This window comes from Drosophila santomea, chromosome X, assembly GCF_016746245.2.
Source record: "Drosophila santomea strain STO CAGO 1482 chromosome X, Prin_Dsan_1.1, whole genome shotgun sequence".
Classification (NCBI taxonomy): Eukaryota; Metazoa; Arthropoda; class Insecta; order Diptera; family Drosophilidae; genus Drosophila; species Drosophila santomea.
Window position 1 is genome coordinate 17,697,820 of NC_053021.2, and position 25,785 is coordinate 17,723,604.

Sequence of the window (25,785 nt, forward strand, 5' to 3'; positions counted from 1 at the left end):
GAATATTCAGTTGAATATTATCGAAAACCGATATCAAGTATGAGCACTATCGCTGACCACTAACACCAACAACGTTTAGGAGCAAAAGAGTCGACGATGCGATGGGTAAAAACAAAGCCCCGTGTAAAAGTGTCCGAAAACCGTGCGTAGCATCAAACAAATCGTAACTCGGCCAGCAAATACAGGTGCCGTTGTTTTTGGAGACGCGTCTGCAGTGCCGTTTCAAGTGTCGGTAATCGCCAAAATCCTTTAAAAAATTAAGGATTTTTTTAAAAAACGTTCGCTAAACGCATTTCGTTCGTTCACTCACACACACACACACGTTAACCCAACACACGCACAGACGCAGACAAACACAACGCGCAGCGCATATACACACACAAAGAAAAGAAGGCAGTGAAAATCGACAAGCGCACGCATGCACACACACACACTGACGAGCACGCAGGCGAAAAAGTGTTGATATATATCCAATATATTGATGTTGTGTGCACCGTTGTTGTTGCTGCTGCTACTGCTGTGTGAGTGAGTGAGAGCGAGCGAGAAAGAGTGAGTGCGGTGCGCGCAGGATAAAGCGAAGATGAGCCACAAAGCGAAGGAGTGAAAAAATAATTAACGGCAAAGCGGAGTGCAAAGCGCAGAGCGGATAAAAAAGGAGCGCTAACAACAATAACAACGACTGGGGGTCCCCTGAAACAACAAAAACCACATCAACAATAATAACAGCAGCAGCAAGAACATCAACAACAAAAACTACAACTACAAATTGGCCCTCTCATTTCGGCAGTCGCATAGCATAGCCCCATCTCGCTCTCTCATTCGTTGGGGGATACGAAAAAGTTCACATGCAACAACAACGACAACAAACAATAGCAGTCGCAGTCGCAGTCGACGCGGGCAGAGGCAGCGACAGAGACCGCGGCGCACTAAACGTATTTTGTACATATAAACAAAAATAGTTTTTAAACTCCCCAAATCTAAATCTAAACCTTAAGTTAAGCTAAAAGTAAAACCTAAAGCCCTAAGCATAAATCTACAGTTAATAAGTTAATTAAAAGCAAGCGAGTCAAGCGGAGTGGTAGAGTGAGAAAGGGGAGAAGTGAAGTAGAGGAGCACAGTGAGAGAGAGAGAAAAGAGGGAGAGAGGAACGCTCAAAAGAAATTCGCCTTTTACACGATTTTAAATTGAGCGTTTGGCAGAGATCCATTATACATCCATCCAAAAAGAGAGGAGCGTAACAGTGTGAGCGAGAGAGAGTGGAAGAGGAAGAGGAGGAAAACAAACAAACGGGGGAGCAGCTGAAGAAGAACAAGAAGCAGCTTCAGTAGTAGAAGGAGCAACTGTAAACACACACAATCTCAGCCTCACGCTGGCGAATCGCAACGGCGGCAACAACAACAGAGGAGGAGGAGGAGGAGGCGGCGGTAACAACAACAACAATGGAGGAGGCGGAGGAGCGGCTGCAGTCGGCGCTGGCGCTGAAGGAGCAGCAGGCGGAGGCGCAGGAGCCGGAGCGGCGGGCAGAGACGCTGCAGGAGCGGCGGCCAACGAATGGAATCCGGAGGAAATGGACCGCTTCAGCTTCGACGACTCCATCCGCTTCGAGGAGGACTCCCTTTGCAGCTGGAGCTCCGAACCGGAATCGCTGTGCAACAACTGGCGCGGCTGGAAGAAGCCCGCTGCGGGCAGCGGCACAGGCAATGGCGGCTTGAGCGGCATGGGCGGCATGGCTGTCGCCGGCGGCTCAGGAGCACCACCGTTCGGAGGAGCAGGTGCCTCCGGTTCCTGCACACCGGGCGGCAGTGGAGCGACCATGGCCAACACATCCACCTGCGGCAGACATTTTGGTGAGTATCATCTCCATGTTGCTAGGGCGGGATTTACGAAAGTGGACTCGGGCCATTTAGCATTCCCAGTGACTCTAAAGTTGTGGAACATACAGATACGAATCTTAACTATCTATCTTGTATTGAGTATTATTACTTGCAATCATTATTTAAGCTAAGTAGAGTTATTTCTTCAGCTCTATGTTTATACTAACTCGGTCACATCTAGCTATTTGCAAAGCACATCTGGCCACACTGAGCTGCCTGTAATTATACGCATGACCTTTTCGCTTTTGGTAAATTCTGTAAAATTGGCTTAGGCACAACAACGAGCAGGCTGTAATTGTTGTTGCCGTAAAAGTCTGTCTGCAATTGTCTTCTTCGTTTCCCCGCATTTCCTCGAAGTCCTCCGCTTATCGCTGAAGTCAAAATCACGACTTTGGCTGCCAACGTTTTTTTTTATACCCGTTACTCGTAGAGTAAAAGGGTATACTAGATTCGTTGAAAAGTATGTAACAGGCAGAAGGAAGCGTTTTCGACCATATAAAGTATATATATTCTTGATCAGGATCAATAGCCGAGTCGATCTGGCCATGTCCGTCTGTCCGTCCGTCTGTCCGTCCGTCTGTCCGTCTGTCCGTCTGTCCGTCCGTATGAACGTCGAGATCTCAGGAACTACAAAAAAAAGAAAGTTGAGATTAAGCATACAGACTCCAGAGACATAGAAGCAGCGCAAGTTTGTCGATTCATGTTGCCACGCCCACTCTAACGCCCACAAACCGCCCAAAACTGCCACGCCCACACTTTTGAAAAATGTTTTGAAATTTTTTCATTTTTGTATTAGTCTTGTAAATTTCTATCGATTTGCAAAAAAACTTTTTGCCACGCCCACTCTTACGCCCACAAACCGCCCAAAGCTGCCACGCCCACACTTCTGAAAAATGTTTTGATATTTTTTCATTTTTGTATTAGTCTTGTAAGTTTCTATCAATTTGCCAAAAAACTTTTTGCCATGCCCACTCTAACGCCCACAAACCGCCAAAAACTGTCAGTGTTGAAATTTCTTCTTCGCACATCCACTAGCTGAGTAACGGGTATCAGATAGTCGGGGAACTCGACTATAGCGTTCTCTCTTGTTTTTATTTCCATTCGTTTATGCGAGATTCCTTTTTACCTTTTTGTTGCGTCCCTTTGTCTTTTCTCTGCGGCTCATTACGCTTGTGCATGTGGCTGCGGCATTGTTTTTTTGTTTTTGTTTTTTGGCCTGCCAAGAGACGTTCCATACACGTTTTCGGTATCCTGTGCGCCGTCGCAGCACTATCATCATGTAATATCTGGATATCTGGCTGCGACTGCGCAGTTCGTCCTCGACGCTGTTTTCTCTCCGTTTCTTCATTCGTCTTCGTCATTTGCCCATCCACTGTATTCGTTTGTTTAGTTCCCTTTGTTCGCCTGAGAGCAATGTTCCTGTGGGGGGGTGGGGGTAAAAGGACAAGGACTATATTTGGAAGGGTCAAAGGACTAAGCGGAGCGGCAAAACCAAGAGTAACCTCCAACCTCCATCCAGTTGTCTTCTCTGTGGGTTCTTTGATAGCCAGGGTTGCCAGGTTACTTACAAATATTGTGAAAATGTAAAATTTGTACTAGCAAATTCCAGCTGAATTTAATTATTTATTGTTTCTGGTAGTTTATACAAGTCCTTTACTCACTTCAATAAGCAAAGCTGGTAAAATAGCTATTTATGCATTGGCTGTTGGCTTGTATACCTTAATGGTGAGGAGTGTGCCACTTAAAAGTCCATCTCAAATAGTTTAAGCTATTTGCTTTTGGCGAGAAAATAGCCAAAGAGCTAGCCCTGCGACTGGAGGCAAGGAGGCAAAGCCAGCTGCATTTTCATGCTCGAAAGACATAATAACCGCATCAAAAAACTATATTGCCTCAAAACGATGTCGCTGCTGCCAGCTGAACACGCTGACGCTGACGCCGACTGCGACTTCGACGTCGATGTTGATGTCGATGCTGAGGCGTTGAGAGCCTCGCTTTCTCGCTTTGTTGTGTCAAAGAACCTTTTCAAGGATACCACCACAACCTGCCTGCCCAAGGGGATGTAATAAAAATAAAGACGACGTCGACACGGACGACGAGAGTCCATTATTCCCTTCGCACCTTGCAGCTCCTCCTCCGCCGCGTTTGCTATGGCTCCCCAGATATGGTAGTTCTTCGGATAGTTGGAACGGAAGAAGCCCATTGATTCGATCCAGAATTGTCAACGGCCTGTGATGCGATTGAAGGCTTATGTATGTATGTCATAAGAACTCTGAGCATTCAAGCATTTAACATGCCATAATTGAAATGTTTTCAGCCAAGTTATGCTGCGCTGGTAAGGGGATTTGGTGACCCCTACCTGTTCATGTTTAACTAGCATCTAAATTACTTATTTCAAATCGAAATGAATTCAAATATTTAACATCTCATAAACAGATTTGCATTTGGCTGAATATAAGTTTAGTTGGCCTTAATCGACGATTTCAGTTGTCTGCAAAAGGCAAATGAAAATGCCTTTTATACCGAAATGCACATTAGCCAAGTGTTGGTTGAAAATAGAGTATGGTGGCCCTGATCGATATATATTTAATTAAGTACTGATTGCTTCCCTGCCTGATTCAATTAAATGGCAAACGACCAAGCGTGTTTTCAAATTAAAATTAAAATTGAAATTGATTTAAAACAACATTTCATTAGGAACATTGCATAGCTGAATATAGGACATTACTATTTCGCAAAAGGGAAAATGGAACACCATTCGAAAATAGAAACGGATTCACCTTTTAACTTGTATGAAGCTATGTATAGGTTCAGATTCAGGTTCTGGTGACCCCAATCCTAATATCATTCATTCCATAACTCTAGTATCTTGTATCGAGATCTGGCATCCAGGGAATGACAGGGATAACGCGGTTGAAGGGCGTTCGCCAAGTGCGCCCCGCATAAACGTGGAACGTGGAACGCAGAACGTCGATGCGATGCAATGACCCCGAATAAACCGAAACCGTGGAATGGTCACGCTGCAGTGCTGACAATGCGACTCCGTGTCCGTGAGAGGTGTGCGAGCTGTGAGTGTGTGAGTGTGTGTGTGTGTGTGTGCCTTGAGTGGCCGGCGTTGCCACATGTCATCATCTAATTAGTGGGTCGAGGCTCGTTCGTTGTCAATTTCGAACTGAAACTGAACCAGAAACAGATACAGATACGGATACCGATGGCGGTGACGATACAGATACAGTGACCAGCTGAATTTTTAACTTGTCGCCGTGCATATCGGTTTCATGCACTTCCGCAGCCAAAACAATTGCACCAACATATGCAGCACACACATGTGCAGAAATGCTTGCTGGCACTTTGACCTGACCCCTTTTTTTTTTGTTATTTGTTTTTCGTGCGCGCTTTTTGTGCCGAACAACCTGAATTTGTCGTTGGAAACACAAAGTATGTGGGTGCATGGCAAAATGATAATTTTCAGCATATTTTCAACACTTTTGCAAGGGCTTAGGGTGTCAAAAGAAAACAGCTGTTCAATATAATGTATGATTAAACAATTAAACCGCATGGCGTTCTTCCAGTGTATCTCAATTTTATCACTAGGAGTACTTAAAAGACTTGTAAATTATCGTGACCATGTGCTAAATGGTTTTGAGTGCAGAAAACATATTCAATTCGATAACATATGTATTTAGTGTGGGCTACACTTTACAAAATAAATCCTTTTGACTAAGTGATATGTATGATGTATATATACATACATAGGGGTTCTAGGAGTGCTTAATAGTCGTAGGTAGTGTGACGAATGCATTCGCTGTAGGCGGCCACTTCGGCACCATTTGCTCAACTTTGAGGGGCTCGTTCGGCATAACACAAATAACTGGAGCATGAGTCTTTGTGTGGCAAATACTCCCTTTTTAATGTTGCACGTTTCGTTAGTGCGACGCATGGAAATGGAAAACAAATTAAAGTGCCAATAAAAACTGCGAAGGAACGCAAGAGCAAGCCCAGTTGAAGCAAGGAGCAAACCAGTTTGAAGGGGCAGCAACAGCCTTGAATCTGCCATAAAGAAGTTCAATGGGAAAAATTGAATATATACATATGTATATGTATATACATTGTACATACGAGTATGTACGTGAATCAGTTATTAAGCCCTCTTCAATCAAATCAATCTGACTCATGCGGCCTTTCGGTTTCCACGAAGTTCTTTTTAACTGAATTCTTCATCTGACAAATGCATTAAGCTGTTGCTTTTTGACTCCTTCCGCTTCTCGTCAGTCAGATGGAATTAAATGAATTAATACCGAATCAAATTCAGAGTGACGGTTAGTGTAATATGTCTGCATACTGTTGCATCTTAAATAAAAAAAAGGAGAAATAAATGGCAAATTAAAATACTTTTATCATAGGCTGATAATTGGGTTGTAAAGCTCTAACGTTTCTCAGTTTGCAAAACGTATTTTGAAAATGCCACGAGTCGCTGCTATTTTCTTAGCCTACGCTGTAGCTGTGTGTATGTATAATAGACAGGCATGAGCAATAAGTTAGCGCTTGCGGAAAATGACTTTGAATAAAATGGTGCCAAAGTGTCTGAAAATGAAGCGACGACAGCGCATGGGGTGAGGGGGTGAGCACGAAGAATGGGAGCGGGCCAACGAGCCGACGAACGAGCAAAAGAAAACAAACAAACAAACAAAACAATAAGCTCTTTCGCCAATTTGGCTCTTTTTTATGGAGCCTATGTACCATATGCCTCCAGAAATAATACAAATATATATATTTCATGGATGAGTTTGTTATAATCTTAATATAAGCCATTCGTAGCTTAATCACTAAAATAACTTTGATTATGATTATATTATGTTTTTTTCCCATCTCGGCTAGTTACACGATGGTATTTGAATAAAGATTTGATTCTTTGACATTCTACTGATAGTTGAAATAACTGAAAGTGAAATCTGTGAGACCTGCTTCTCCTCCTGCTCCAATATTTTATTTGCGTGGGTGAACTTGAACTCTGCTTTTTTTGTTGTTTTCTTGGTGGCTGCATCATCAGCAACACCACACCATACATACATATATGTATAGGTATGTAAGTACGTATGTAAACAAAATACAATAACAAAGCGCGCTATTCTTTGTTGTGCTTTGGGGTCATTGTTTTTTTGCTTTTGTTTGTTTGTTTGTTTGTCTTTTGTGTTCTGCGTTCTGCGTTTTAAAGGCATTGGGAACGAGACCTTTAAAATGCAAGTCCCCTCTTCCATTGCCATTTGTTTATTTGCATGCCAATTCAGTGGATTTCTGTTTATCTACAACTCAATTGCGCTGCAAAGATAATGACATTGGTTTTCGCAGGGGAAAATTGCGTGGCCAAGATTGCCATGGTTTCCCACGACCCACGACAACCACGTCGCTGAAAACCTTGTTTTATTTGAACAGTTGCGTTGGAGGAGGGATTACGTTTCCGACCGGAGGATTATCTTTCATTTGAATCCTAAATGTCCATATAGACGATACCCCTAGCATTTTATAGATGGTAGATAGTAGTAATAGTACAGATTTTTATTATTATGATTGTTATATAAAACTATAGGCAAACGAAGTGCCAGGGGTAATAGCAGCAAAGTACAACAAGCGGTCTTGGCTACTTTAATAGATAGAATAGGAAGTAAGAGCCACAATCCTTTTCACTTTGCATTAATCGAGTTACCTTTGAATATTTATTCGGGCTAGGATGTGGCATAAATTTGATTTAGCAAAGAAATCAATCCAAGATAACTCCGAAATGATAAGAAACCCAATCCGTACATTATTTAGCACCGTGCACTAATCGAATTACCCCAAAATATTGATGCGGGCAAAACTTAATATGATTACGCTTATTTTGCCAGACAATCTAATTTACATTTTGTTGACCTGTTGGTGCTGTGTGCTTGTTTCTACCCCTACGAAGACCTCGTGTTTGACCTCTCTTTCGCTGGTCATTGGCCGTTGGCTTCAGAAAAAGTTCTTTAATTAATAAAATGCCCGACATGTGAAACTTGTGTCTGTGTGCATGCATGTGCCTTTTCCGCGCTTTGTTTGTGTTTAATTATGGTGGTAGAAATATGGCATTAGTCATTTGGCAGCTTCTTCAATTTGTATATCGTCATGGTTTTCCTTTGTTGAACTGGTTGGTTTCCCTTGGACTTGCTTCTATGCTACACTTTTGGCACTTGTCTAATCGAATATGCTTCAAACAGTGAAACCTACTGTGTGGCATGCATTCTTATCATTCTAAGAACTATTTGTAACCTTTAATTAAACAAAATGTACTGACCAGTACAACTTTGATAGGGCCACTGCATTGGCATGCTCTTTACTCAGTATCAGGTGCCTTCTATATTCCGTTCGCCTTCTTCCAGAAGTATCCACATTGGCCGAACTGGCAGCCCGCTGCGTGGCCTCCTATATACCGTTCGAGCTGGTGGAGCACGTGTATCCGCCGGTGCCGGAGCAGCTGCAGCTGCGCATTGCGTTCTGGAGCTTTCCGGACAACGAGGAGGACATCCGGCTCTATTCGTGCCTGGCCAATAGCTCGGCGGATGAGTTCAATCGCGGCGACTCGTTGTTTCGATTGCGAGCTGTCAAGGATCCACTGCAAATAGGTAAGTTTGTCCAGCGCCATGAGATTAAAACCTAAGATGCAAACTAAACCCATCCATTTGCAGGCTTTCACCTCTCGGCCAGCGTGGTGAATCAGACGCCGCGTGCCTACTTTAATGTGGCCGTCACCTTTGACCGCCGACGCATCTCCTCTTGCAACTGCACCTGCACGTCGTCCGCCTACTGGTGCTCCCACGTAGTCGCCGTTTGTCTGCATCGCATCCATTGCGTAAGTATGGCGGGAGCAGAAGTATTAAATTGGTTTTGGTTTACTCTCCCTAGCGGTATCATATCATTTGGAATTTATACATTCAAGTAACTTAAATCCGTTCGTCTTGCATCGTCTTGCAGCCCCAGGAGGTCTGTCTGCGAGCTCCGGTATCAGAATCATTAACTCGCCTTCAACGCGACCAGCTGCAAAAGTTCGCTCAGTATCTGATTAGCGAGCTGCCTCAGCAGATCCTGCCGACGGCCCAGCGGCTCCTGGATGAGTTGCTCAGCGCCCAGCCAACGGCGATTAACACTGTGTGCGGTGCACCCGATCCCACGGCTGGGGCCTCGATCAACGACCAGACCAGCTGGTATTTGGACGAGAAGACGTTGCATAACAACATTAAACGGATCCTCATCAAGTTCTGTTTGCCCGCCCCGATTGTGTTTAGGTGAGCATTCTTGTACTACTCTCTAGCGTAACTCCTTTGTAATTTGTAACGTTTCTTATGCCCACAGCGATGTAAACTATCTGACGAACTCGGCTCCCCCAGCGGCGGCCGAGTGGAGCTCGCTACTCCGACCGCTTCGAGGACGTGAGCCAGAGGGCATGTGGAATCTGCTTTCGATCGTGCGTGAGATGTACAGGCGCTGCGATCGGAACGCAGTGCGTCTGCTGGAGATTATCACGGAGGAGTGCTTGTACTGCGATCAGATACTCATCTGGTGGTTCCAGACAAAGCTGGCGCTGATGATGGGCTCCCACGGCCACTCTGGCGGTAAGCACTCCAACACACACTCCAACTCCACGGCTCTGCAGCATGCGTGCAGTTCGCTGTGCGACGAAATCGTGGCACTGTGGCGATTGGCAGCGCTCAATCCCGGCCTGGCGCCGGACGAGCGGGATATGCTGCACGCCCAGTTCACGGCCTGGCATCTAAAGATTCTTGACCGGGTGGTCAAAAGCCGGATGATGCCATCATCGTACACCAACAAGCACCAGCAGAACTCAAGATCCGAGACGGAATTATTCATCGGCTTTAAGCCGGCAATCGAGGCGTGCTACTTGGACTGGGAGGGCTACCCCATTCCGGGAGTGACGCACACGCACGACACTAATCCCATCTACTACTCGCCGTTCACCTGCTTCAAGCACACGGACCTCAAGGGCGAGTCCAATAATCCCGGCCAGCTGAATGCCACCCAAGCGCTGATGTCGAACAACAAGCACTACAATTACTTCAGTTCCTCCAGCGATCATGGCATGCACGCAGGAGCCTTTAAGCAGAGATTGGACCGGCCTTTTCGTGAGTCGCGATTCTATACAAATCCGACCGATATGGAAGGAGGAGCAGCGTTGGCGGGCGGAGGATCTGGTAGATTTTCCACGGGACTGGGTTCTGTTGCTGTCGGAGGAGCTGGTGCAGGAGGTTTGGGTCAGATAAGCGGAGGAGTAAACAACTCTGTTGGCGGATCAGCGGCCTCCGAAGTCAATCCCGTGCAGCAGCAGCTGCCCAGTGGCTCGGCGGGAGTCGGTGCCTCTGCGGCAAATGGCAAAGTGGTGGTAGCAACGGATGGCAATCGTTCGAGTGCCAGCAGCGAGGGATTCTGCGAGAATGAAGATTTCGGCGGCGACACCAGCAGCAGTCACAACTACTGTCCACCTGGACAGGCGGTTGTGCCTGGCCAGAAATCGGCACTCACAGAGTCGGATTCGCAGAGTAGCTTTGATGCAGTATCGCAACAGAGCAAGGATGAGACACCAGTCGTCGGAGTGGGTGTGGCAGTGGGTGTTGAACAAGCTCTTTCCACATCAGACACTTCGTCGGCCTCCTCCTCATCTTCATCTGCTTCTACAGCTTCGGGAAGCTCCAATAGTTCCACTTCCTCCATGCTGATGGCTGGACAGGAGGCGACTGTTGGGGTTGGTGGCGCTGTGCAGCAAACACCTCGTCGCCTCAGCAAGGATGAATCCTTTAGCAGCAGCAGTGACGAGTTCAACCAAGGAGCCGTGGGTGGATCTGCAGGGCGAGTAGCTATGGCTTCCGCCGGAAGCGGATCAGGTGCTGGCGACGCAGTAGCGGGAGGAGCAGGATCGACAGCTGGCGGAGATCTGACGCCGGTGCCCAGCACGTCGGCAGCTGCACGAGCTGCCTTGGCCGCTAGCTCTACGGTGCCAGCGATTTCGACTTCATCTCATCTCGCAACTAACGCCGCTGGAGGTTTGGGAGTGCTGGGTGTGGGTGCTTCGGCAGACCAGCCTTGCACCTCATCCGCGCATGCAGCACGAGCTCTGGCAGCTGCAGTGGCTGCTTCCAGCGACAAGCCGCATGTATTCTCCAATGTTCGGCCCACAGAGGACGCCTGGGATATACTGCTGGCCAGAGCCGAAGGTCTGCATGCTCATGGTCACGGCAGTGAGGCTTGCATCCTGGCCGTTCGTCTGGCGGAGCAAATGCTGGCCAATCCGCCAAACCTTCTTCTGGAACTGCCACCCGCACCCAAGAGAAAGGGCAAGAAGCAAAACGTGAATCCCATCTCGCATCAGCTGACTGTTGTGGCCTCTGCTACGCTGTCCAAGTGTGCTTTTCTCTGCACAGTGCTGTCGGAGAACTCTGAACACTACCACATCGGATTTCGGATATGCCTATTCGCTTTGGAGATGCCGCGACCGCCAGCAAGCACCAAGCCCCTGGAGGTCAAGCTGGCCAACCAGGAGGCGGACATACTGGCTCTACTGAAGCGCCTGCCGCTGGGATCCGCGGAGCTACAAGTTATCCGAGAGCGAGCTGAGCAACTACGCAGCGGGACCTTTAAGACGCGAGGAGAGGCACTGTTGCCGATTAACCTGGCCACGTTTATTTTCGATGCCCTGGTTACGCTCAGTCCTGCAGGCGGATCCACAATTGTCCCTGGAGTGGCATCCACTAGCGGTGTCTCAAGTGCGGCAGGCAAATCTATGGTCAATCCAGGCGCACGTTTGCTGCTTTACAAGCACAACAGCGATGAGAGTCTTGGATTCGATGCTGCAGTCGCTGCTTTAGGACTGAAAGCCAATGTCTCGGAAGCAGAGCATCCGCTGTTGTGCGAAGGAACCCGCCGGCAGCGCGGAGATCTTGCCCTCACATTGCTTTCTCATTACAAGGATGAGCCCCGCAAGATAGCCAAGATCATGGAGAAGCTGCTGGACAGGGACATACACACGCTTCTAAATGCCCCACTCCTGCCCGCTTACTACTCGAGTAATCCGCCTGTGAGGACGCGAAGTAATCAGCCAACGCGCAGGGAGGAGCACGATTATGGAGGCGGCTCTGGATGCGCCTCCTCCAACTGCAATCCGGTAGCCAATTTGTGTGAGCTTCTGCCGGCGGATTACGGCAGTGTGGGAGGAAACAGTCGACCTCACAGCTCCACGAGTGCCGAACTGGAACTAAGCATGTGCGCTCTGAGCATGGCCAGCAGTGGCAGTCAATCGGGTGGCGTTCAGGGCATGGTGCCCACATCGAATGCAGCGGGAACCACAGGAACACCCAGTTCCAGCAGCACGACGGCCAGTGGGAGCCAGAACCCCAATGGTAATCCCAGTGGCAGCGGTGGAGGAGGAAATGGCGGTGGTGGCAACGGAGGCGGCGGCGGTGGTGGTGGTGGAGGCTCCACCAGTAGCAGGAGCAAGGAAAGCCGCTACAAGGGAAAGAGAGCATATCCCTCGATACCTAACCAGCCATCGGAAGCCAGTGCCCACTTCATGTTCGAGCTGGCCAAAAATGTGCTTACCAAGGCCGGCGGAAATAGTTCCACATCGCTGTTCACCCAGGCGAGCACTAGCCAGAATCACCATGGACCGCACCGTGCGCTCCACATGTGCGCTTTCCAACTAGGGCTGTATGCCCTCGGTCTGCACAACTGTGTGAGTCCCAATTGGCTTTCGAGGACGTACTCGTCGCACGTCTCCTGGATCCTGGGACAAGCCATGGAAATTGGTGCGCCAGCGATTAGTTTTCTGATCGACACTTGGGAGGCACACCTCACGCCTCCTGAGGCAGCCGGCATGGCCGATAGGGCGTCGCGTGGATGGGACAGTAACATGGTCTATCCGGCGGCGGAGCTGGCCTTGTCCGTTCTGCCCCACGCAGCTGCCCTCAATCCCAACGAGATCCAGCGTGCGATTCTGCAGTGCAAGGAGCAAAGCGATCTGATGTTGGAGCGCGCCTGTCTCACAGTGGAGACAGCTGCCAAGGGCGGCGGTGTCTATCCGGAGGTGCTGTTCCAGGTGGCCCGCTACTGGTACGAGCTGTACATGCGGAACACGCCAAACAACAGCGAATTTGAGCCGCACGACGACACCATGGACCACTCGGCCGTGAGTCTGAGCGCCTTGATCGAATCCCAGCAGCAGCACGAGCTCCAGCAGCAGCAACAGGCAGTGCAGCAGCAACAGGCGGTTCAGCAGCAACAGCAGGTGGTGCAGCAACAGCAGCAGGTGGTGCAGCAGCAACAACAGCTTGGCATGCCCAATCCCGTGGTGCCAGGCGGCGTGGGCCCCGGACCCGGACTACCCGTAGCAGTGCCGCCACCCGTTGTTGGTTCCGTGCAGAATCCACAGGCGCAATTCCAACCCGTGGGCGTCGCCTCACTGGCTCCCCTTGGACTAGCGCCGTATCCACCGTACAGCTTCTGCCAGGGCTTGTATGCGCACCATCACAACCTAAGCTACCCGCCCGGTCAGATGCAGATGTTCATTTCGGCAGGACCGCCGCCGCCACCTCAAGCATACGGTGGCTACCAGCAGCCGCCGCCGCAGCAGCCGCCCAATCCGCAGCAACAGCAGCAGGTTGTGCAACAGCAGGTGCAGCAACAGCAGCAGGTGGTGCAACAGCAACAGCAGCCGGTGCAGATGGGTGGTCAGGTGCCACCGGGTCACCCCGGTCAGCAAGGTCATCCGGGCCAACCGCCCTCTGGCTTCCAGCAGCAACCACCGCCTGGAGCATTCCAGGCGCTGCCGCCACAGGCCTATCAGGCAATGCAAGCGGGTCCACCGGGTCCGCCGATGGGTCCGCCTCAGGGCTACTATGGCCCTCCCCCACCACCACCTCCGAACGGGCCACCCGGTGTGGGCGTCGGCGTTGGAGTGGGCGTGGGCGTGATGCCAATGCGCCAACATCAGCACCAACATCCCGTTTACCCGTTCATGCAGCAGGCGCCGCCGCAACCGCAGCAGCAGCAACAACCGCCGCCCTCGCAGCCACCCGTGCGACAACGACAACCGCATCAGTTTACGTGAGTGATCCCAACGTAAAAGCTTAAAGGCGTCCTTAATTAATTGTTTCTTCTTTCTCTGTAGACCCACCCAGCTGCGATATCTGCTGGCTGCCTATAACGTAGGCATGCTGGCCATGGAGACACTGGCGCGACGCGTCCACGACGATCGGCCGCAGGCGAAGTATGCCCGGAATCCGCCGTACGGCGAGGATGTGAAATGGTTGCTGCGTATCAGCAAGAAACTGGGCACTCAGTATCTGCACCAGTTCTGCATCTGTGCGGTCAACTCGATCGTGAGTCCCTTCGTGCTGCACGACGTGGCCATTGAGTCCGCCCACTACCTGGGCAGGAATAACCATCAGATGGTGATGCAGCACCTGCGTTCTGCGCTCACGCCTCTCGTCCAGAAGTGTCAGCAGATGTGAGTACTTAGGGTGCTGTTGTACGTAGGATCTAATGCTAAAGTTAATGTGGAATATTTCCGTTATGGCAGGTACATCCAATGCATCCACCAGAAGCTTTACCATCTGACCCAAGGCGACTATGAGGAGTTTGCCAGCATTGTGGTGGCGGCACGCGCCGCTTTCCAGATTACGCCGGAGGGGAGCGCGCAATTCAAGGACTGGCTGCAGTCTATCAAGCGGTAAGAGAACCTGAGAGATGTGAACTTAGAATTATGCTTACTAATTTGGTGCTTTCATCTATTTGCAGTTCGAAATCATGCAAGAAAGAGCTGTGGACCCAGATCAATGCGGCCCTACAGAGCAACTCCAAATGACAAAGACTTGACTCCTGCAATCTGATGACGGCAGTGGCAACAGCAACATTGGCGACGACGGCGGCAGCGGGGACATCGGCCACAGCTGAATGCAAGACAACAACGGTGGCTGCGAGCAGCAGCGGCAACGACAGCGCTGGTAATCAAAACAACGTCGGCAACAACAATAGCAGCAGCAGCGGCACCACCAACAACAACAGCAACGGCGGCAGCATCAACATCGGCATCAGCGACTCTGTGAACGGACACAACCATCATCATCACCACCATCACCACAGGCATCATCATTTGCTGGAAACACCGGCCAGCAGCTCTGCGGGATTAGCAGCAGCACCAACAGCTGCCGGAGGAGGGACAGCAGCAGCTATTCCAGTGCCAGTAACACCGGCAGGCAATGCACCAGCACCAGCAACAGCATCGTCATCAGCATCAGCATCAGTATCAGCTACAGTTTCAGTTGCAGCAACTTCAGCAGCAGCAAGCAGTGTGGCTAGCTACGAGCGATCGGAGCGAAGACCACCACTTCTGGGAGCACCACCACCGCTGCCCACGGTCGGCAACAACAACGCCCGATCGGCCGCAGCGATCGCTTATCACTCGCTGATGCCGAACTACTATCCCAGCACGCGGCAGCTGCACATGCATGGCCATGCCCGAGGTCACGCGCATCCACCGCAGAACGGGCCTCCCCATCCCCACCAGCAACCGCAGCCCCACCCGCATCCTCACGCGCATCCGCAGCCACATCCCCATCAGTACCAACTGCAGTCGCTAAGCCACTACCATCAGCAACTTTAACAACGTGTCGCTGGCACTGCCCACGGGCACGGGCTACCAGCGGCTGGTGCGCCTGCTGCTCCTGCTGCAGCGTCGTCGCTTTGGCGGCCGCAAGAACAAGACGACAGCGGCCGCGACGGCGTCGGCGTTGGATGAAGAAGAGGAGGAGGAGGAGGGGCAACTGCAGCAGCCAGCGGTAGCTGTGCCTGTCGGCGATGGCGCTGCCCAGGGAACCATCGCCACTTGGCTCTGGCTGTGGCTGCTGGTGTTGCTGGTGCTGCTGTTGGTCCTGGGCATACCGCTGCTGCTGCTGCTCCTCTGATCCGCATCCGCATCCACATCCACAGCCATTCCCCTCCCGAGAACCACCGCACTTAGTTCATGTTAAACATAGTTTTTATTTGTATCTTCACTTTTCGTTAGGCATTTTTTTTTTTCATATTTAATCAAGCTATACTTAGATACACCATGGGTGTGTGCGCGTGTGTGCGTGAGTGTGCGCACTTTTAGACTGAGATATCTGCCAACAACAACAACATCAACAAATACCGATGCCCACATACACGCACACACCCACGCACAGCAACAGAAACAACAACAACACCCACAACCATGGAAGATGGAAAAGCTCTGTTTGATTTTTCAGAAATGTGTTCAGTTAAACTAACGTATTTATAGACGATCTATCAAATAGTTTTCTACACGTACAGCTATAAAAAAAAAACTCGGACTTATACATGTATGCTTACGATCCCTAAACCTAACTTTAAATATTTTTCACTAACACCTGCTTCGCAACACGTAAAAATACCAATCTTCTTCTATACATATATATTTTCTAGACTTAAGTATGAGAAAAGAAACGGTTTATATACCTTATACATATTTAATACCTGTGGTTAAGCAATTTTTTAGGATTTTCAAATTTATTTGACCAACAACATCCAATGCACACGAACCCCATCGATGCACTAGAAATTCTCCCCTGAGCAGTTTGTTTCGAATGTTTAACTAGCTAACTAACGATCTCAACTAAAGTATCCTCACATTTCCAGTGCAAGAAGTACTACTGTTCGAAAAATGTGGGCACAGTGAAAATGGCAAACATAATATTAATCGTTTCGAAAGTGCCGAAAATTGGCGATTTTGAGACGATTTTGAAACAGCGCCATGCCCCCAAACAGCTGAATCTGATGGATGTATATCTAGGTCTATAAAGCTAAAGTATAGATAGCGAAGATTGGAATCAAACTGCCAGGATTTTTGTTGCTTCGATCGATGTGTGTCCATCTAACCCGATGATTAGCGATCGAGCAAAGACAGCAGATCGAACAGATTTCTAGATAACGCAAATCATTATGCTCACACATGCACACACACACACTTTTTATCATATACAACTATTGAAAGAAAATGGTTTTTGTTGGTTAATCAAACGAGTTTAGCTGAATCATCAGAAGAGGAGTTTCTATTTTTACATTAAAAATAAACAAAAAAAAAAACAAAAAACTACAAAAACAAATGAAAAAAATATATACTTTTTGCTTACAAATTTTGTTTATATTTTTAAACCCTTTTTAATTATTTTTTTTTAATGGTTTTTATATCGACGCATATAAAACATTCTTATTATTAAACCATTAATACACAAAAGATACAAAAAGCAAACGAAAAAAAAGATGAACAAACAATTTTTTTATTATATACAAACAGTGCTGTTTTGAATAAATATGGTTTTTTGGATTTATTTCAAAACGCAGTGAAAAGCGAAAAAAAAACGAAACAAAAAACAAAAACACACAAAATAATCTATGTTGGTTTTATTTTTCTTGGTTTCCCTTCCAGATCACATCATTTTTTAACTTAATCTTTTGTTTTAAGTTTCTATTACGCTAGTTTAATTAATGCTTTTGCGGTTTTGCAAACCCTATCCCATCATTCCATTCCAACGCAAGCGATGTGCATCCCAAGCAAAAACTATAAAAGAAAACTGCCACTTTCTTGAGGATTCAGTAATGTTACATAAATTAAATATTATAAATAACTAGTTATACACGATCGCGAGCACCTGACGATTCCTCGAGTGCAGGCGGCCAGAGCTCCTCGGCATTTCGGATTTCGGATCCGAATTCGATTGGTATCAAAGCCGCCGGATGGCCTCAGTCCCCCCGCTTACAGGTTGTAAATACGGACGACGTCTTATATAAGTATTGTAACTCCTTTGTGTTTTTGTATAACTACGAGTAGAGCAACCAGAATCCGATTATAATGCGTATATACATGAAATTACATCGAGTCCATACCGATTTCGATTTGGATTCGAATTCGGATTCGAGTTTTGTAAGCAATCGCGTTATTTGTAAACTTTTAGTAGGCAGTGTTTTATACAAAGAAAATAGCAAGGAAATAACCAAGAGGAACTTAATCTATTTATATAATGTAAAACGAACGCAATCTGTACATTAAAATTAACAACATGTTTTTAAATTACATTATAGTTGAAAAGAAGAAAAAAAAACCCAATTAGAAAAGAAGGCAAACGATTTCTCGCTTTGTTCACCATTAATATTTGTAAAATATCAATAATCCCAATTAGCAAACGGATCAAAGAACGAATTGTGGAAAATATAACTATAGCAACGCAACTATCAGACAGATGAAGACCATTAGCCCATTGACTAGTACCACTCAATTACAATAACTGAAAAGTAAAACGAACAAACCAACAACATTCGATCTAAAATAATAATAATAAATGCGAACATAATGTTAACGTAGCCGATTAGCCTTTAGATCACATATAGCGCATATTTTACACAAGCGTAGTGAACCAATTTCCAAACTAAATTTTCCAACGCCACTAGTCCAAATTACACAGATCCATAAGTCATCACCTACACCAAGACTATTGGAGAAAGTTTTAATCACCCAGTCATTATTTCAGTCATCTCAAGTAGATAAGTTTTAAATTCGAACAAATTCCCACTATATATTAGATCTCAAAATTTAAGATCGTACACCTACCTTTTTGCAACTACTTTCCTCTTATTAATGATAAAAATCGAAAATCTCGACTTTGCGTAGATTTTTAAGATCTGTCCCATATCATTTAACTGCCACTGACATTAGGTTTATTTTAGAAAAATATTAAGAACTAATTCCAATGTTAAGGATAGTAACACGTATATGCAGATTTATTCATTTCAAGATTCGATTCAGTTTTCACCAATTTGGTCGTAGGATTCCACGATTTCCCCCCTACAAGACATTTATACAATTATTTTTGCACCCTGGCGTGTATATAGCCATACACTGGATCATCCGGATCTGATCGGGATGTGGATGGAGTGCGGCTATATCATCTATCAGCTTCCCGCTCGGATCTGCACCACATGCATAACATACATATATAGACAACTCCCATATATATTTACAGAAACATATTAAAATTGAAGCGGACATAAATTAATATTTAATCTTAAGTCGGAAATAAAACATTACCTCATACTTTAAAAACTTATGAAGACAGTTACATGTAGAACACTTGAAAATATATAGATTATATACCATATACACGATAAATATAGGCCATTTTTTTGTAGCAATCGAACTTAGGCTTTATGAAATTCTATCATTTGTGAATCGAATAGGAGATATGATTTTCCAGTTGTGAGAGAAAAGCGGGAAACCGGGAAACTGGAAAACCGAGAAAAAGTGCAGTTTAAATGGGATGTTCCTTGTGAAGAACTGGAGGGCAGTACTATCTCCCATCCCGGGGAATCCCCCATTGACATTTTTCTCTACTCATGACTCTTTGTACATTTTTGCACTGTAAAAATAAAATATTAAACGTATAAATATATAAATTGCTTGCTAAAAAGTTTAAACAAACAAATGGAAAACGCGCAAAGTTTAACATAAAATATATACATACATGAAGCGACGTTATTTATATATACGCCTACAGAAACATGCAAAAAAAAAACTATTATATACAACAAAATATATACATACATATATAAATATATATATATATACAATACTTATTTACATTGCGTATTTTAGCGTTTTATTCGACATCGGAAATAAAAATAAAACCAAAAACCAATCGTAGAAACGCTACAAAAGTGTTCTTTTTAACGAAAAAAAAATACATAAAAAAATACAGAGAGCGGAAAATAGAATATTAAATTAAGCAACAGAAAATATTTATACACTGAGATGCAGCGGCGAGTTGAAAGTTTGAATATAAAAAAAAAACAGATGGGAGAGCGACAAAATTTTAATTGAATATTTAATTTTACAAAAGCATACATGTTTTAATTCCCATTCGCTGTAAATATTAAGCAACACACTTTTCTGGCGGGCTTTTTTGAGTTTTTTCTCTTAAATTGCAAACTGTCTCCACAATTCGGCCACAGCCCCCAGCCACGCCCCCTGAAACCAATACCACTACAATGCAAAGCTTTAATTATTGCCACACACAAAGAGACACACCCACACAGCAATGCAAAAGTGCTTTAAACAAAAAAAAATACGTTTCTCTTGAGTAAATTTAAAAACTTTTTACAAACAGACGAAACACAAGAACACAGAAAACAAGAACTCTGCCAAAATCAAGCTAATACAGACGAAAAAATAAAAAGTAAATAAAAGCCGACATCTTCTCTAAAAAATAGCAACAAATTGTAAACAAGAATATAATACAAAACTAACTAATTATACATAAATGATTAAATAACGATTTGATGAGCAGAACGAATAACAAGAATGGAAAGAAATTAAAAAGCTTATTTTATATATTCAAACATACAACAATAAAATAAACCAAAATGACCATTAATGAACTAAATTATATACGAACCGAAATATAGTGTATATGAATGATTTTTAACCATGTAAAGAATTTGAACCAGTCTCTTTCGAATTTTATTCGTTTTCAAACGGTCCGAAGAGCAAGAAGCAGCAGCACACAGAGTTAGTGAGGGTGAGAGAGGAGAAGGGCTAGAGCAGCGCATTATTATTAACTAATTTAATATGCAATATATCTACTATATTTAAAGAAAACCAAAATAATACAAATAAATGAACGAGGAAAATAAAAAAATATACACCGCAAAGGAGATCATAAAATGAACACATTTTAAAACAATGAAAACGAAACGGAAAAAATACAAAAAAAAAAAACACTCAAATAAAAAAGAAAAACAGAAGAAAAAAAAAGACATAAAAACTGTTGGTTTTTCTTGTTTTAGTTTTAATCTAGATTTGCATTCCTTTTGGATGAGGCGACAACTCTGTTTAAGACAATCCCCCGATAGTCGCTACTATCTTATCGATATTCAACGGAGTATTCAACGGGCAAGCTTTGTCTAAATGGCGGAACAAGTTATATTTGCAGTATGAGTATAGTACCTATGAGTATATATTTGTTTTATCTAATTTTATCTATTTTCTGCTAAAAGGAACTGATTACTAGTTGAACTATCTCTTGCTCTATTTGTAGTACGCCTAATCGATTATTTTGGGATTTGCGCACACTCTGGCCACACTACGCCACACTGTTGCACTAGCCAATCGATAGGCTCGATAGGATGTGTCAAATAACGCCTCCTGCTATCGATATCAATCAAGAAAAAATAAAATTTATTAAATAGAATTGTACATAGGAAATTGTGAAGCTCGGAACGAAAAAAAAGCTGGGTTAGCCGGAAATGCCAACCAAGTTGGTGGGCTAAAAGAGTGAATCCTAACTAGAGTTAAAAAAAAAAACGCGGACGAGGAGCAGCAGAGGGAGTAGCAGCTGACCACCAGTGCACCAGTGGAGGAGCGACCGTGCGAGCGAGCGTAGCGGAGCAGAGCAGTTAGAGTAGTGTTTAGCGTTCAGTTGACCGTTTAGCGGACATGAACGACGAAATCGTGCGGGAGCAGAGCGGCGGCGAGGATTCCTCATCCTCCGTCGTACCGAAAAGTCCAACGGCAGCGGCGTCGATGACGTTGGCCTCGGCGGCCTTGGAATCGCACACGACGACCACCATCACAACCGCCAGTAGCAACCCCCCCACCAGTGGAGCAGGTGCATCCGTCTCGCCATCCTCTCCATCTGCATCGGCATCAGCATCGGCATTAGCTACAGCATCAGCATCGGCGTCCAGCGGGCAGGAGAGGCAGCCGTTGCAGCTGCCCCTGCTGAATGCCACCGATATGCGCGAACTGCGCGAAATCAAGCAGTTGCTGTGGGGCGACAATGTGCGCGAAGATGTATTCAAGCGTTGGTCTCAAGGTAACCACCACCCAATCAACAGCCCGTCCCCCCATCTCCCCATCCCCCCACCCCCTGGCATGTAGTATGCACCACCACCCACAGTGGGGCAAAAAGCGCGCCCTTTTTGCGCTCGGCAAGGCTGCGTCCCGTTGGAATGGGCGCTTCTATCTTCAACTTGGCCCAGGTCATGTTCATTCATATTTACTCGCGTTTTTCAAACAACAACAAATTTCCTGCTCGCTAAGAATTTTGTTTGCAATATTTCTGCCAAGAAACAAACATGAAGATTGTAAATACTCAATTTCAAATCACTGCCAAGCCTTATTTTCAAAGATTTATTTATTCTTCTATATCTTAGTTTTTTTAATTTGGCATAATTGATTGCTTATTTTACTACCGCAAGTAGTTTTAGTTATTTATGACTTACTGCAATTAGAGACAAAGTTAAAGCCAGTTTGCCTGTCATCACATTTTGAGATAAATACATGATTATAATTTCAATACTCTTTGTTCAATGTTATCGTTAAGATAAGAGTAATAAATATTATCTTTCAAGTACCATTCCTTGTTATCATGGCAACTACTTTTGATTTGTCTACTATTCAAAATTATTAGCTCATTAGACAGACAACCAATAAATTGCTGGTTAAGTGCTCACCGGTATAGATATGTATATAACCAGATTTGGTGGCTTTATAAAAGTTGGTAAAGATTACCGTAGTTACTGTCCTTTAATTTCCCCTCCTGTTCACATTACAGTACCCAATTTCTAATTATACTTACACTAATTTTATCAACAGGATTCGAGTTTAGTAAAGTGGAACCGTCTGCATTGGTGCAGAAGCAGGGCGGTCCTTGTGCTGTGATAGCGCCGGTGCAGGCGTACTTGCTTAAGATTATTATCATGGACTTGCCAGGCGTCAAGTTGTCGGAGGTGGGTCAACTTCTACTACTAGAATACTGGAGCTCGTACCTAGCTAATCTCCACAATTATACAGATTCCCCTGGACAAATCGCAGAACCTGCTGATCCAGGCATTGTGCAACATCCTGAAGAATTGTCGGGCGCCACGCTACCGCATCGTCCATCTCTTGCGCCGTCGTGGAAATGCTACAGAGGCTGGATCAACCAAAGAGCGCTCGCCAGTTGGCCAGGCAGGATCTGCTCCAGCTGGGCAAGCGGCAGGATCTTCCGAAGATGTGGAGGTGGCGGCTGAAGCCACTCCCGCATCGGTCAACGAGTTGTCCCAGGACCTGCAGCTCGATCAGGATATGCACCGCGAACTGTCGCCGGATGAGTTCCACGAGCGCCTGCACACGCTCCACTTTGACGATATCGCCGCCGTGGCCCGCTACTATATGGAGAACTACGGCCAACTGGGGCACACTTACGGCGTGCTGCTGTTCATGTACTCGGTGTTCCTTACCAAGGGCGCGGAGCTGGTCGCGGCCGATATATCGGACACGTCGGAGCCCCTGATACATAGCACGTACGGCTATGGCGGCCAGTCGCTGATTAACCTGATGCTAACTGGGCGAGCGGTCGCCCATGTCTGGGATAATGAGCAGGATGTTGGCGGACTGAAGCTGCGCGGCATCTGTGAGCAGAGCGACATCGGCTTCATAACGCTGATGGAGCAGATGCGTTACTGCACCGTGGGTTCCTTCTTCAAGAACCCACGCTTTCCCGTATGGGTGATGGGGTCCGATACGCATTTAACCGGTTAGTCATCCAATAATCTACCCGTATTGATAGCGCTTTGTGTGCCTTGTGCCTTTGCCTTGGGTTCTTACTAATTGCAGTGTTCTTATCTCTCCGCAGTTCTGTTCAGCAACGAAAAGAGGCTTGTCTCGCCAGAGACGCCCTCGGAAACTGGTCGTCGCATCTTCAAATCCTACGACCCGGAGGGCAACAATTTCATATCGACCACTATGCTGCGCGAAGTTCTCGCCGCCTTGAATCTGGTCAGCGAGCCGGCCTAGTAAGCTTAACCCAAAGTCGTTCCCCAAAGTCGGATGCTAATCGTTCCCTTTTGCAGTGTGGCTCTCATGCAGAAACGTCTTGATCCGGAGAACTTGGGCATTATACTGCTGAATGCGTTCATGGACGAGTTCTTCCCGCTGGAGCGCCGCTCCACGCCGGATACGTTTGAGCTGATGCACTACAACGGCATACCGGGCTCCAATGAGAACAACAAGGTAAGCAGTGATGGTCCATTTATTTTTGAAGCGCTTGCTAACGAACATTCATTGCAGGTGCGCTACTATTGTGGGTCGGCCATTTTGCTGGAGGGCGATCTGAAGTCGATCTGCACCTCCAACCCGATGGTCACCTGCCTGCAGACCAAGTGGCCAAACATCGAGATAAACTGGCACGACGCCCATATGCCCTCCATGAATTGACGTCGTCATGGGGGACAGAAAAAAATGCAGCAGAAGATTGACCAGGGTCGCATGGTACACCATGGACATGGTACTGTGATGAAGAAACCACTGCTGTAGATGCATGAAGACGCGATTGCACGTTTTTATTTCACACACACACTTCAATTGTTTTTTTTGTATTTATTTGAAAATATTTGAGAAACTGCTGGAGTGGAACGCACCAACCAAACCCATTAACAAACCCATTCAAAAAACCACAAAAGAAAAACAAAACAGAAGAATAGCAGCTAAACACTAACAGATTCGCTTCGGAAAAAGCTGCAGCCATGTTAAAGAATCCGCAGGAGAGTAGAAGATTTACGCCAAGCGTTAAACCCACACAAAACGCCCCAAGAAAATTTCCCAACATATGCATAGTTGTATGCAGCATGGAAATGGAAAACGGAGTCGTGCGGGCAAAAGAAAGAACATACATCTTAAAGAAAAAAAAAAAAACTCAAATCTAATTTCGAAAATTGTACGTTTAAATTTGCATTGCAAAAACTAAACTCAACTAAAAATACAGGCAACACAAATATACCTTTATGAATAAACTAAAAATCTAAAAGAACAAATCGTAATTGAGCATTAGACAAACCAGAGAGAGAGAGAGAGTATGAACAAAATTTGTTTTTGGCCTTTTAACAAATTACTTGTAGTGTTAAACAATTTAATACAATTAAATAAACACGGATGCATTGAAAACGAAAACAGGGCGCAGAAAAGGGCATATTTAAATCCAACATTAAAGCGAAAGAGACGGGGAACAGGGAAAGAAAGAGAGAAAGTGTGGGAGGGAGGGAGAGAGAGCAAAGCAAAGATTACTTCAAGTGAAACAAAAACTAAGTATAAATTAACAAGAGTAATAATTCTATTTAAAATAAACAAGAAAAATCCAAAATCCCATCAAACTGTTGTGCATTTTTTTTTTGTAGCAGAACCTACACGATTTCACACTTTCTTCCTAAAGTGCTCATAAATATGGCATTCAGTGTGTCAAATAGGCGTCCCTATACCCTAGTTTTCTTGCATAGTGCTAACTGTATACCCTAACTTCACTGCAAAATCGGTGGACTCACTCATTTGGCTGCGATACAAAAAAAAATCTGTAAATCCGGAAATCCGGAATCTTGCTTTGTTCCTTTGCAACAGCTTTTCCATCGCATGTGATAACCCAACACCAAACCCAAATTGTTTCAGTCTAGGATCGTTGCACATACGTATGTAGGTATTAGGACTGATGATTGGGTAGCGCTAATCAGTTAGGAGCTCTTAAGATGTAAAATGTTTGCAGATTATTCCATGATGGCTGAGTTGCTTATTACGAATAACCTAAACATACACGATAGCCATTCTGAATGTATTTATTGAAGTAACAAATAAATTAACATTATTTTCGGCACTAGGTTTCTTATAAAACTGTTCCAACGACAATGTAATAAATCTACTATTGAAAATACCAATTGTTTCCCATCCTTCCTTTTCAGAACTTCTACAATGCATCGAGTTTAGGGAGCACATGAAAATTAAAATTACACTTTGTTTATAGGACGACACTTTTTA

The 25,785-nt window shown here is 45.6% G+C and overlaps 2 protein-coding genes across 3 annotated transcripts; both read left to right on the plus strand.

Moving 5' to 3' along the window:
- Window positions 1–63: 63 nt before the first annotated feature.
- On the plus strand, window positions 64–14,892 carry LOC120457099 (zinc finger SWIM domain-containing protein 8 homolog). Of its 2 annotated transcripts, none has more exons than XM_039644287.2 (8): window positions 64–1,847; window positions 8,270–8,512; window positions 8,576–8,739; window positions 8,862–9,172; window positions 9,240–13,997; window positions 14,062–14,400; window positions 14,473–14,622; window positions 14,691–14,892. In XM_039644287.2, exons 1-8 carry the CDS (start codon window positions 1,568–1,570, stop codon window positions 14,755–14,757), a joined length of 6,312 nt encoding a protein of 2,103 aa, XP_039500221.1. In that variant the 5' UTR covers window positions 64–1,567; the 3' UTR covers window positions 14,758–14,892. The 2 variants fall into 2 exon arrangements, with proteins under 2 accessions (XP_039500221.1, XP_039500222.1); XM_039644288.2 differs by having other exon boundaries at window positions 8,273–8,512.
- A 6,218-nt stretch (window positions 14,893–21,110) lies between these two features.
- LOC120455045 (ubiquitin carboxyl-terminal hydrolase MINDY-3 homolog) lies at window positions 21,111–25,679 on the plus strand. Its single transcript, XM_039640893.2, has 6 exons — window positions 21,111–21,817; window positions 22,600–22,733; window positions 22,798–23,521; window positions 23,621–23,780; window positions 23,838–23,997; window positions 24,055–25,679. Exons 1-6 carry the CDS (start codon window positions 21,439–21,441, stop codon window positions 24,199–24,201), a joined length of 1,704 nt encoding a protein of 567 aa, XP_039496827.1. The 5' UTR covers window positions 21,111–21,438; the 3' UTR covers window positions 24,202–25,679.
- The last annotated feature ends 106 nt before the right edge of the window (window positions 25,680–25,785 follow it).

Bases quoted from the DNA above. Each gene is read 5' to 3' on its own strand.
- LOC120457099 (XM_039644287.2), top strand. From the start codon at position 1,568: ATGGACCGCTTCAGCTTCGACGACTCCATCCGCTTCGAGGAGGACTCC. The intron at 8,513-8,575 runs GTAAGTTTGTCC...ATCCATTTGCAG, and splicing joins CAAGGATCCACTGCAAATAG to GCTTTCACCTCTCGGCCAGC. The intron at 8,740-8,861 runs GTAAGTATGGCG...ATCGTCTTGCAG, and splicing joins GTCTGCATCGCATCCATTGC to CCCCAGGAGGTCTGTCTGCG.
- LOC120455045 (XM_039640893.2), top strand. From the start codon at position 21,439: ATGAACGACGAAATCGTGCGGGAGCAGAGCGGCGGCGAGGATTCCTCA. The intron at 22,734-22,797 runs GTGGGTCAACTT...ACAATTATACAG, and splicing joins CAGGCGTCAAGTTGTCGGAG to ATTCCCCTGGACAAATCGCA. The intron at 23,998-24,054 runs GTAAGCAGTGAT...CATTCATTGCAG, and splicing joins GCTCCAATGAGAACAACAAG to GTGCGCTACTATTGTGGGTC.